Here is a 12,327-nt window from a genome sequence, read left to right as displayed (position 1 = left end):
TTTTTGTTTTTGTTTTTGTTTTTAATATAACAGTAGTAGTTGGAAACCTGTTGTTTTTAATAGAGCAAGCTCACTAGCTTTAAATGTTGAAGTTAATTAATCAAGTTTTAGAACATTATGTGGCCAAGTAAAATACGTATATGAACTACATTTGGCCCTTGGGATGCCAGTTTGCCACCCCTGCTGTAGATGTCCAGGCAGGAGCTACAGAGTGACAGAAGCCCCTATTTTGGGGACTTGAGCACTAGAAAGATCTACCCCAGAACTGACCTCTGGATCTTATGAGCTGAGTAGTTGACTCGGGGTGAATGGGAGTTACCCCTTGCCTGTGTTTTACGCTGCCCCTTTAGGGTTGGCACGGATCTAATGGGGCTAGATTTTAAGAATGGGGGTGGTCTGAGGCAGGGGAGAAAACATCCTCCTTGCAGAGTAGGCAGAACTCACATTGCAGCCTTGGCTTGGGAGCTCCCTGTGCCAAGTGTCTGTGAATGGGGCTGTGAGAACGTTTTTCAAAGTAGGAAGTACATTTGGAATGAGTCTACCAGAGCTTGTGCACTGAAGGAATTTCCATCCTCCTGCCTCTTGGCTTCCTGGTTCTAAACTGTGCTAAGTGGGAAGAGGAGAGACCCAGGGGAATTCTGGGAGAGGAAGTTCCAGTCTGCCATCCAGCACTTCCTGGGTCCCTCCTCTGTGCAGCTGTTGCCCCCAGGAGACTTTCAGATGATGTGGGGAAATGAAACCTTGGCCCTGCAGGAGGCTTCTTGCCCAGCAAACTTGGGCTGGGGGAATCAATGAACAGAGGCAAAAATTAGAGGGTGATCCAGAGGCATCAAGGATGGAGAGCCATGGACAGAATTTGGTGGGATGACAGGGAAGGGAGAAGGCGCTTCCACATGGTTATTTTGTTCATTGTGTGGTGGGGTAACATAAATAATTGGATCAGCCTACCCATCAGCGACATTGTGAGAAATCTGGTCAGAGGGGTTTTGAGCGTCCAGTTTCTAGGCCCAGAGGAGTTCAGAGTCGTTTTGGGGAAGAAAGATGTTTGTTAGTTCAGGGGAGTATTATGGTGGGAAAGAGAGTGCTGAGGAGATACCAGGTGGGAGCGTTTGTGGAGAGTACTATTACGAGGGGATCCACTATGGAAAAGTCTGTCTTGCTCCCAACCAGATGAGCATTCTTTGGGAACAGGTCTGTGTTCTGGCCCCCAACTGTCCCCCACCTAGTACCCATGATTGGATGGATAAATTTCTGTCTTCTGGTGCAAAGGGAAGAGCAGCTGAGCAGGACCTGGTAGCCTTGTAATGATGATCCTGTTCCTCTTTAGCAGTCGGATGCCTCCTTCCTGCCAATCCAGTCTTCTTTCCCTGTGCACAGAAGGGGTCTCAGTTTCCATTGTCACCCCTGTCTGTACTATGAGATGGCAGGGTGGTCGTTGATGGCAAGGCAGCCGATCCCTTTCATGTTAGCCTGAGGGAGCCCCTGATCTGGACGTTGTGGTATCTTTTGAGGCCAACTGGCTTCCTTTGTAGGACTTGTCAGGTATAGGGTGGGGCTTTGATCTGAGCCAGTCTCCCTCCATCTTCCATCCCAGCTTCTCACTCCTCCTGGCCCAGGTATTGTCCGTCCGTTCTGGAGGTGGGGGCTGAGGAAGAGTCACTCCAGGAACTTCTGGTTGTGGCCCAAACCCTCCATCCTTCTTCCTCTCCCCAGGTAAGGTTCCTGTGGGGGGAGAGAGAGGCACAGAAGTGGCTAGTTCCCAGATTTTATAGGCCCCCAATGGATACCATGTTGGAAGCCAGACTCCAGACCAAGCAGAGGAACACCCAGAACAGCCGGGAGGTAGTGTTGCCCTTCCCATTCCCCCAGTACCCTCTGTCCTCTCCCCTCCCCTCCCATGTCTCCTCACTTCTGGAACTTCCTTCCCCCTGCTAAGGACTTTGAGACCTCTCACTTCTTCCTGTGGCCCTTTTCCAGACCAGCTTGTGGTCCTCAGGCTTTGGGATGAAACTGGAGGCTGTTACCCCATTCCTGGGGAAATATCGCCCCTTTGTGGGTCGCTGCTGCCAGACCTGCACTCCTAAGAGCTGGGTGAGTGATGTTGGGGCTGGGCCCCATCCAGGAAGCTTGGGGAAACTTGACTGTGAGAGCCATGGCTTTGGGAAGCAGCTTCCTTTATGTCTTTCTGAGTTCAGCCCTCTCCTGCCCATGCCTCTGCTCTTCTCTCCAGGGGATGGATGCACCCGTGTTGGTTGTATTGTCAGCCTGGGGCTGGCTTCCAGGCCTGGGAGAGTTGGGTGGAGAAGTGCAGAGAGAGGAGCTAGGGTGTGGCCAGAGGGCTGGGGTCTGGCCATGCCTGCGTGAGTCTTACTGTTCTGGGGACACTAAAGTCACATAACATGCAACACATGCTTGAAGACCTTGTGTCCATGCCATGTGCTGGTGCTGATGAGCCCCAGGGTCCTGGCAGAGATCCAGGCTACATGTTCTCTGATGTTGATAAGAGAACTTCTCAGAGACTTTATATGCTACGCTCTAAGAGGCTGATTCTGTAGAGAGTGCAACACTTCTGTTTTGACCATGGAACTCTTCTTCCTGAGGAAGTCTCCAGATGAGAAATGAAATGCTGTGGTGTAATTGTCTCCTGGTATACTCAATAGTTCATCAGGCAGAGACTACAGAAGATAGAGCAGGAGCTTTCCTTTGTTGGTTTGTGAAGGCCCCCCCGACCCCCAAGGACATGCTGTCCCTGGCCCCTCTCGTGCAGGAGTCCCTCTTTCACAGAAGCATAATGGATCTAGGCTTCTGCAACGTGATTCTGGTGAAGGAGGAGAACACCAGGTAGTCAGAGCTGGGGGATGGGTGGAGGGTGGTGGGCAGGGCCCTTGGGTGCAGGGCTGCTGGGGCCCTGCTTTGTGGTGTCATTATTTTTCCCTTTGGTGGAAAAAGAAGGGCCCCCGTCCTCTGTTCCATACCCACAGGTGGGGAGAGGCAGCTTGGAACTCTCCCGCAGATTGTTCTGTGAGCATTTATGGATTGCCCACAGTGTGTCAGGCCCTAAACCCGTACCCCACTCAGCAGGGAGAGGGGAGGGATGGGGGCACAGAGGGGCAGGTGCTGCTTCTTCCTGCTCCATGATAAGCCAAGCTCAGGTGTTCTCAGGCCGTGGGACTCAGGTGTGATCCCTTTCTGATGGAGCATGCTCTGTAGACCCTAGTGCAGCATGGGCCCTCTGAAACATCTTCCCCCTGCTCTGGGGGCTGTGCTCAGGTTTCGGGGCTGGCTGGTTCGGAGACTCTGCTGTTTTCTGTGGTCACTGGAGCAACACATACCACCTTGTCGGGACGCCCCAGAGAAGATCATGGAAAGAACTGGGTGAGGAGGCATGGACTGGGGTCTGGATGGCACTTCTGAGACCCTTGAAGGGATGACAAATGCTCTAGGCAGGGGTGGTTGAGAGGGCTGGCTTCTAGAGCATTAGCTTTGCCTGGCACCCTTCCTTAAAGATGTAGGATAAATACTGGAATCTGTGCTCGTCGGGATGCTGTGGTGCTGAGGGAAGTTACCTGAGAGATCTTAGTCTTGCCCCAGCCTAACACCACTCCTCCTCACACCACAGGGTGCAGAATGTCATCTCAGGGAGGGACCCAGGAGGGGCTGGAGAAGGCCAGGTGTCAGGCCTTGTGAAGAAAGAGGTACAGCGCATCCTGGGCCATATCCAGGCTCCACCCTGCCCCTTCCTACTCAGGTAACTCTGTGCTGAGGGGCATTCTTTTCTGGGCTGGGGCCTCTGCCCTTCTGGAAAGTGAGTGTTGGTTAAGTTTGGGGAAAGACTAGACTCCCCTCCCGGGAAGTTGGATGGTGTGTTTACCAGAGAGCCCGAGGGAATGCCTGAAGACGCTGTGAGACCTTTTGAGGACAGCTGGCTCCTTGGTGGGGCCAGTCAGGTATGGGGTGAGGCTTTGACCTGAGTCAGCTTCCAGCCCAGGTTCTTACCATTGCTGGCCTGGCGTTGTCTCTCTGTCCTGAGGATAGGGGGTTGGGGGTCACCCCAGGAAGCCTTGGTTGTGGTCCAGACTTCAGCTCCTTTTCTGTTCTTCTTTCTCTCCCCAGATCAGGTTCCTGTGGAGGAGGTGAGGTGGCTGGTTTCCTCCATCTTACAGGCTCCCATGCTCTCTCCCACACTCCTGTAACACAGGTCTGAGCTCTTCTGAGATGCAGGGCACTGTTCCTGGAGAGTGGAGGGACGCTTGGGACAGAGTAACACATGGCTGCAAGGACAAAACAAGGGCTAGGATTGAGAATACCTGCAGGGGAGAAAGAGACTTGTAAGCCAGGGACAAAAAGGGGAAAGGAGCCAACGTCGAGGGGGCAAGGATGGAGGGAACAGTCCTGGAGGGAATAGCATGAGCTGTGGCCATAGGAAAGGGCCAGGTTTGCTCAAGAAGCTGATGGGGTTGGAAGCTGGTGAGTGAGGGAGAGAGAGAGCTGTTGGAGACGAAATTGAGAGAAGGGACAAGATATGCAGGGCCATTCAAGTTGTTTGAATTTGATTTTTAAGTGCAGTGAAAACCAATGGAAAGGTTTTAGGCAGGAACTGACAAGATTAATTGGAATCAAGAGTAGAGAACAGAAGACTGTTTGGGAAGCTTTGTTAGTCCAGGTGAGGTGCCATCCATGGGGCATGGGGTGGTGACAATAGGGGTTGGAAAAATGGATTGAGAGACCAGTGTGAAATTAACAGGTCTCCCTGATGGATTGAGGGTGGGGGCAATGAGGGGAAGAGATCTCAATCACGGGAGAGCCAGGTTTTTGGCAGAGCACCTGGTGTTGGGGATGGAGGGGGCAGGCTTGGGGAGGAGTGAGTTTGGCCCACAAAGGATGTTTTGGACATAAAGAGTTTCAGATACCTGACTTGTTGGAGACACTGAAGAGGTAGTTGCTTAGTCTGGAGCTCAGAAGAGATTGGGGCCAGGAGCATAGATTTGCAAAGCTTTAGCATACGGATGATGTTTAAAGCTGAGAGATGAATGAGTCACCGAGGGAAAGAAGGCACAGGGCTGTGCGTGGTGCTTAGCTGTCTTGAAAGTGCTCAGTGGTCAACTGCTTGGTTAGGACAGGAAGTAGAGGTTGTCAGTAACTTTGACCAGCCTTCCATGTGACAGTTGTTTGGCTTTGCTGAGACTTCTAGTCCCTTGACCTGACCATCTTTATACCAGTCATCAGCCCCTCTCTTGTCTTTTTTTCCCTCCTAGACTTGCTTCAGTTCCAGAGCATTGGAATTCATGATGATAATGTCCTGGTGAAGGAGTCACTTGGTTCTGTTTGGACTCAGCTACCTGCCTTTTCTGTACCTGCCTTTTCTGTTTCCTTTATGAGATTCTCAAAGAGGCACATAGCATTCGCCCAGACTGATCCAGACTGCTCCTCAGGTTTACCCACTGTCAGCTGATGCCCCCATCTTCTGCTTCATAGAGAAATAGAAGCCACTGGATGAGGGCATGCTGCCTGTCCACCACGTCTCTGTGCTGCTTGCATCTACGCTTCTGTCCTTGTTCCCCACCAGTCCCCCCACTGGGCCTCTGGGGAATGCTGCCTCAGGGACTTGGCCCTTTCAGTTCTCCCCTTTTTTGTATCACTAACTCCTTCCTTTATATTTCACCTTTCCCAGCAGTTTTCAAAGACCAGGCTAGGTTATGCCTAGAGAGGGTCTTGGTACTCTAATTTCCTTTGGGGTAAGTGGAGGCAGGAGATGCCCTGAAGCTGATTTGAGGCAGTTGCACCATGGAGTCTTGGGAAAGTAACAGCACCTCACAGGCGTGGAGTTTGGTGTCAGGCCTGCCTTCCAGCCTCTGCACCACCACTTGGCTTTCTCTACTGTTCAGCTTCTGTAACCTCCTCAAGGCTCACTTCCTTCTTCCATAAAGTGGGGACAGTAATAGTACTTGCCTTAGAGGAGTGCTGGGCAGCGTTCTGAGGGCCTGTGGGGCCCAGACACAACCTTAGACTGGCTGTCCCTCTCCAGGCTATTCAGCTGGGCGCTGCTGCGGTTCCTGAAATGTGTCTTCCTGAACGTGCAGCTCCACAAGGGCCAGATGAAGATGGTCCACCAGGCCGCCCAGGCGGTGAGGCCCGCCCTCCATTGGGATGGGGATGGCGGGAACAGAGGAGCAGAGGCTAGCCAAGCCCCAAGTTGGGACCAGCCCCATCAGCTGGTGGGAAAAATCCACTGCTCTTTGACGACCTTCTCTTCGTGTCTCACGGTCTTGCTCCCATGGGGCTTCCTCTAACGTCTTTTCATCATGGTCTTAACCATTATGTCAGTGCATTACCTTAAAAGTTGTTGACAGAGCTCCTCTACTTTTGGGAAATGTGCTCAGAGGAAGAACTGCTCAGCTGAACCCTCCCTCCCTCTGGGGCTGCCCTGGGTCCGGAGGTGCTGGGTTTCAGCTTCCTGCATCTTCAGGATGGGGGCAGATTGGCACTTCTCTCTGGCTGTCCCCAAGCAGGGCTTGCCGCTTGTCCTCCTCTCTACCCACAAGTCCCTCCTGGATGGGATCCTGCTGCCCTTTGTGCTGCTCTCCCAAGGCCTGGGTGTGCTCCGTGTGGCTTGGGACCCCCGCACCTGCTCTCCCACCCTCAGGTAAAAGCTTTGTGCCCCTAGACATACAAGGCAGAAGTCCCCAGCCCAGGGCAGGGGTGTGTGGGGATGTGTATGGGGGTGTTGCAGCTGCCCAGAAGCCTTCTTCATTGTCTCTCTGTTCCCAAGTCTGCCATCTCCGACAGTGGGGCTCAGATGGAGGGTTAGCCCTAAGGCCATGCCTGGCTTCAGGATATTCAGGCAGGATCCAGGCTGGCCGTGGTGGGCCAAAGCTCTCACTAGCTTATCCTGCCTTGGTCCCATCTCCTGAGCCCCTTCTCTCATCAAGCTTTGCCTTGTGCCCCACAGAGCTCTGCTAAAGAAGCTTGGGGGCCTTTTCCTGCCCCCAGAGGCCAACCTCACCTTGGACAGCTCTGAGGGAGTCCTTGCAAGGGCCGTGGTCCATGCCGTAAGTGCCCCCAGTGGTTCCAGTGGGGCCAGCCCAGAGTACAGGGACTTGTTGCTGCGCTGGCCTTGATATCTGCCTCCCCTAATTCTCTTCCAGGCTATAGAGCAGCTGTTGGTCAGCAAGCAGCCCTTGCTTATATTCCTGGAAGAGCCTCCTGGGGTCCTGGGGCCTCGGCTGTCAGCCCTGGGCCAAACCTGGCTGGGACTGGTGGTGGAGGCTGTCCAGGTGGGCGTTGTCCCAGATGCTATGCTGGTGCCAGTGGCCACCACCTATGATCTGGTTCCAGATGCACCCTGTGATGCATACCACGTGAGACCCTCCTGCCCCTGGGGACCCCAGATGGGTACCATCTCTAGAGAAGATACACATTGTTTTGGTTTTTAAAATTTTTTTAAATTTATTTTCGAGAGACAGATAGTGCAAGCAGCAGGGGAGGGTCAGAGAGAGAGGGACACAATGGAATCCAAAGCAGGCTCCAGACTCTGAGCTGTCAGCACAGAGCCTGATGCAGGGCTCAAGCCCATGAGCTATGGGATCATGACCTGAACCGAAGTCGGATGCTTAACCGACTAAGCCACCCAGGTACCCCATGAGAAGATACACATTATTGTGTCCTGTGGCCAGTTCCCTTTAGGGCTAGGGTTAAGGGGAGAATTCAAAGGACTTCTTCAATCATCATCCTGTGGCACTTGCCAAGGCCCTTATAGTTACCGAGTCATTTCATCCTCACAAGACCCAGTTAGAGGGATTTCTCCTGTTTCATGGTTGAGAAAATAAGCTTGAAGAGGTCATGGTCATGTACCAGTTCGGGCCCAAGATAAAGCAGAGCAGAAAACAGTGACCCCAGGAAATTTGTTCACTCAACCCCTCCCTCCCTGCAGGCCTCGGCCCCACTGGGGTTGTGGACAGGAGCTCTGGCTGTCCTGCGGATCCTGCGAGGCTGGGGCCGCAGCCGCCCAGTCTGTGTCCGTGTTCACCTGGCCCAGCCCTTCTCCCTACAGGTATGCAGCCTGTTGGGTAAGGCTGGGAGTACCTGGGGTCTGTCCCATGGCTTCTGGCAGCCTGGCCCTCAAAGCCCTCTGCAGGGATAGCCTTGCCTGCCTCAGGTGGGCTATGTGCAGGTTTCCTGGTGGGCCAGGGTAGGCCACCTAAGAGCCTTGTCCTGAGCAGGAATACACCATCAACGCTAGAAGCTGCTGGGGCAGCAGGCAGACCCTGGAGCAGCTGCTGCAGCCCATCGTGCTGGGCCAATGGTAGGGGCATGGGCGTGTGTGGGTCTCGGGCAAGGCTGGTAGCCCTGCCAATCCAGCTTGTAAGCTGGCACCCCTTTCCCCCGTACCCACAGACACATCACCGTCTCCTCCAGCCTTCCTTCGCCAGTTATCCCTGGGTCATCTAGAACAGTCCCAGGCCTCCCTCCTTGCCTATAACCTGACTGCGGGACATGGCAGATGGGCCTGGAAGGGGCTAGAGTTACATGAGCCACCTCTTGCCTTGGGAGTGGGGATGGGGAAACATATCCTTACCTTTGAGGAAGGTTGGTTTCCCCACAACTGTTTTTAGGTTTGGTCCCTTTATCCTGTGATCTGTGTCTCTATCCCAGCACTACTGTCCCAGACACGGAGAAGGAGCAAGAGTGGACTCCAGCAACTGGGCCCCTTCTGGCACTCAAGGACGAGGACCAGCTCCTGGTCAGGAGGCTGAGTCGTCATGTCCTGAATGGTGAGGGGATCTGAGCCTTTCAGGGGAGGCTCCTGAGTAGTGTCTCTGCTGGTTCAGCCAGTCATTGGGACCCTCCATTCCAAACGGGTTTCTGCACCTGATGCCCACTCCTGTGTGGCCCACTTGGGACATGTGAAGAGGAGTGGAAGCTTTCTTGGCTCTGGGGAGCCAGGGAGAACAGGAGGGAGCCACTAAAGGAGTGCACACAGGCCGGCTAAGCCATGGAGGATGCACTGTGCAGGGGGCAGATGGCTGGATGAGCCACGTACCCAAGGCCATACCTGGCCCTGCCTTGGGCTCATCACTTTACCTTAGCTGTAAATGAGGGTGATGTCAGCTGCACAGAGTTATGCATATAAGGGACTTAAGAGCACCCTCTAAAGCAGACACTAGGTTAACCGAATTCTCTTTACTACCCTTCTTGAGTGCCTTCTCTGTGGCAAAGACTATGGGTTGAGTAGCCTTGTGAGGCAGGGACGGTCCCTGAGCTCTCAGCATGTATTTGATAAATGTTGGTTCTCCACAGGAAAGGGTGGCACTCAGGGACCAGGCCTTCTCTCCCCTTGCCTGTGGTGGAGTTGTGTGGGGGGTGTGTGGCCGCTGCTACGGGTTGGGGGAGGAGGGTTCTTGACTAGGAAGACTTGCTGGGTGATGGAAGGAGTAGGCTGCTGGGCCTCAGGCCCCGATCAGATCAGCATTCCCACTCCTCTCCCACCGCGGCCCCAGCCAGCGTGATGAGCTCGGCAGTGATGAGCACAGCCATCATGGCGACACTGCTGCTCTTCAAGCACCAGAAGGTAGGGGACAGAGTAGTAGGGGCTGGGCTGGGGGAGGGGGTGTGGCCCTCCTGCTCAGCTCCTGTACCGTCCCTCCCTCCCCCCCCCCCCCCCCCCCGCAGGGTGTGTTCCTGTCACAGCTCCTGGGGGAGTTCTCCTGGCTGACCGAGGAGACGCTACTGCGTGGCTTTGACGTGGGCTTCTCAGGGCAGTTGCGGTGCCTTGTGCAGCACACGCTGAGCCTGCTACAGGCACATGTGACCCTCCTCCGCGTCCATCAGGGGGACTTGCTTGTAGTTCCTCGGCTGGGTCGCGGCCTCACACACCTGGCACATCTGAGTGCTGAGCTGCTGCCTGCCTTCCTGAGTGAGGCTGTGGGTGGTGCGTCCCCGGGGCCTGGGCTGGGTGGGACGGGTGTAGGGGTGAGGGAGTGGCTTCCTTCTTCATTCGCGGCCCTCTCCTCTCCAAGCCTGTGCTGTCCGGGGGCTGTTGGCAGGCAGGGTGCCGCCTGAGGGACCCTGGGAGCTACAGGGCATCGAGCTGCTGAGCCAGAACGAGTTGTACCGCCAGATCCTGCTGCTGCTGCACTTGCTACCACAGGACCTGCTGCTGTTACAGGTCAGCCCTGTCCCGTCAGCCTCCCCCACGTGGTTGTCGGAAGAGGTCCGGGGCCCAAGCCTGCCCAGTCCAACCCCTTAAATCCGCCTACGGCAGGAGGTCTCTGGCCCTGCTCTGGCCGGGCTCCTGCCCATTTCCTGGTTCTCTTGAGGCCATATGGGTGCTTTTTCTCCTCAGCCCTGTCAGTCTTCCTACTGCTACTGTCAGGAAGTGCTGGACCGTCTCATCCAGTGTGGGCTCCTGGTTGCTGAGGAGGTAGGCGGAGCGGAGGCAAAGCCTGACTGGGGCCTGGCTGCCTGCTCCCACCCAGAGTGACAGCTGCCCCAGGCTCTTCCTCTGCCCTAGTGTGCTATGGGGGTGGACATGTCCCTGGCCTGGCAGACAGGGAGGCCTGGGTCCCGCCTCTGCTCTTCTTTGCCCTGGATTTGCCACATCTTCCCTATCATGACAGGACTGGACAGCTGTACCTCTGAGGTTCTGTGCATACCTCCTGTTTGCCCCCCCCCCATTTCTTGTCCACAGAACTGTGGTTCTTGAGTCAGTGCTCACTTCCTTTCACCCTGCAAGTTGGCTCAGCAGGTGTCACGGTCTAGTGTGGTCCTGGGTGTCCTCTTGGGTCTCCTTTTCTGGTTTCACCTCCATGTGCCTGGTCTACTGTGTACTTGGTCTGGGGAAGTGGGAGGCTCAAGGCTGAACCTGTTAGGGACCAATAACTCCCATGGCCCCCAGACCCCAGGCTCCAGGCCAGCCTGTGACACAGGGCGGCAGCGTTTAAGCGCAAAGCTGCTGTGGAAGCCAAGTGGAGACTTTACTGATAGTGACAGTGATGACTTCGAGGAGGCTGAGGGCCGGTTCTTCAGGGTAAGTTGGGAGAAGCCACAGTGGAAGGAGGGGGCAGGCAGGCAGTGGGAACTGCCCTCATTCTGGTCTGTCCCCTCCAGCTCAGTCAGCAGTCACGCTGCCCTGACTTCTTCTTCTTCCTCTGCCGCCTGCTCAGCCCGCTGCTCCAGGCCTTTGCACAGGCTGCCACCTTCCTCCACCAGGGACAGCTGCCTGATACAGGTGAGGCCCACACTTCCCTGGCTCTCCAGAGGGAGGGGGGAGAGCTCAGGGCAGAGGCTGTGCAGGGGCCCCAGGCCTAGGTTTTTCTCTCCCACAGAGTCGGGCTACGCTGAGCAGCTGTTCCAGTTCTTGCAGGCCACTGCCCAGGAGGAAGGGTTCTTTGGTGAGTCCGAAGCGGCCAGCCCAGACTCCCTGAAGGCAGGGGAGGGTTTGCCGGTGGCTGCTGCCCCCTGCTGGTCAGTGACAACCCCAACTCCAGGAAGGAGGGCTGCAGGATACAGAGAGGGTCTTCACATCTAGTCTGAGCCCTATCTTTTTGGTTAGTTCCTTCTCAACACAAGAGAAGCCTATTCCCAGTGGTTCCCTGCCACTCCCTATAGCCTTCACTTCTCTCTTCCTTCCAGAGTGCGCAGACCCAAAGCTTGCCATCAGTGCTATTTGGACCTTCAGAGACCTGGGGGTAAGAGGGGCCAGTTTGACCATCCTCCTGCCTCCCACCCCTACACCCTGAGAGAGTTGCTCTGGGAAGAATAGGTATGGTGACAGTAGTTGGAAAAGGTAGGATGGTTTTCCTGGCCTTCTTGGTCTCCTAAACCACTCTCCTACCCCTGGGGGGCTTAAGAGGCAGCACATGCACTCAAACACTAAGGCCCAGTGGTCCCCAGGTTTCACGGCAGTTTGCCGAGGGATGGGCACAGCCTCCTGGGTGGGCGCTCACAGCCCTTCTCTATGGTCCAGGTGCTGCAACAGACGCCCAGCCCTGCAGGCCCCATGCTCTACCTGTCCCCTGCGTTCACCAGCTGGGAAAATCAGGAGAAGCTGGAACAGTTCATCCGGCAGTTCATTTGTAGCTAGAACTGTGGGATGGAGTGCCTGCTGAGATTCTCAGCCCCAGATCATAGCCATGCGCTGGAGCCAGAAGACTGGAAGGGAGGCTGTACACCCTTACCCGAACTGTATATAAAACCTTTTCTTGTTTCATTGTCCCTTGTCGACTCTCTTGCATTCTCCATCCTTTGGTGTGTTAAGCGAGGGGACTGGACTTTTCCCAAGGCCAGTGTCTTTTTTGGGGTATCTTCTTCCCTGTAAGAATGCTCTAT

The 12,327-nt window shown here is 55.1% G+C and overlaps 1 protein-coding gene across 4 annotated transcripts; it reads left to right on the top strand.

Annotated features, from left to right (window-relative positions):
• Nucleotides 1-1,779: 1,779 nt before the first annotated feature.
• On the top strand, nt 1,780-12,208 carry GPAT2 (glycerol-3-phosphate acyltransferase 2, mitochondrial). Of its 4 annotated transcripts, none has more exons than XM_047069294.1 (21): nt 1,780-1,842; nt 1,978-2,091; nt 2,768-2,841; nt 3,271-3,375; nt 3,620-3,748; nt 6,026-6,125; nt 6,510-6,643; nt 6,950-7,049; nt 7,146-7,358; nt 7,931-8,050; nt 8,220-8,302; nt 8,653-8,771; nt 9,498-9,568; nt 9,688-9,928; nt 10,017-10,165; nt 10,343-10,420; nt 10,895-11,026; nt 11,107-11,227; nt 11,325-11,390; nt 11,632-11,687; nt 11,966-12,208. In XM_047069294.1, exons 1-21 carry the CDS (start codon nt 1,780-1,782, stop codon nt 12,080-12,082), a joined length of 2,385 nt encoding a protein of 794 aa, XP_046925250.1. In that variant the 3' UTR covers nt 12,083-12,208. The 4 variants fall into 4 exon arrangements, with proteins under 4 accessions (XP_046925250.1, XP_046925249.1, XP_046925252.1 ...); XM_047069293.1 differs by having other exon boundaries at nt 9,670-9,928; XM_047069296.1 differs by lacking the exon at nt 7,146-7,358.
• The last annotated feature ends 119 nt before the right edge of the window (nt 12,209-12,327 follow it).

The sequence above is a fragment of the Lynx rufus genome, unplaced genomic scaffold, assembly GCF_022079265.1.
Source record: "Lynx rufus isolate CCGP_SWC_20201006 ecotype Redwood Valley unplaced genomic scaffold, mLynRuf1.p SCAF_8, whole genome shotgun sequence".
Lineage (NCBI taxonomy): Eukaryota > Metazoa > Chordata > Mammalia > Carnivora > Felidae > Lynx > Lynx rufus.
The sequence above is the reverse complement of the archived record's forward strand: the minus strand, read 5'-3'. Positions and strand labels throughout refer to the sequence as shown.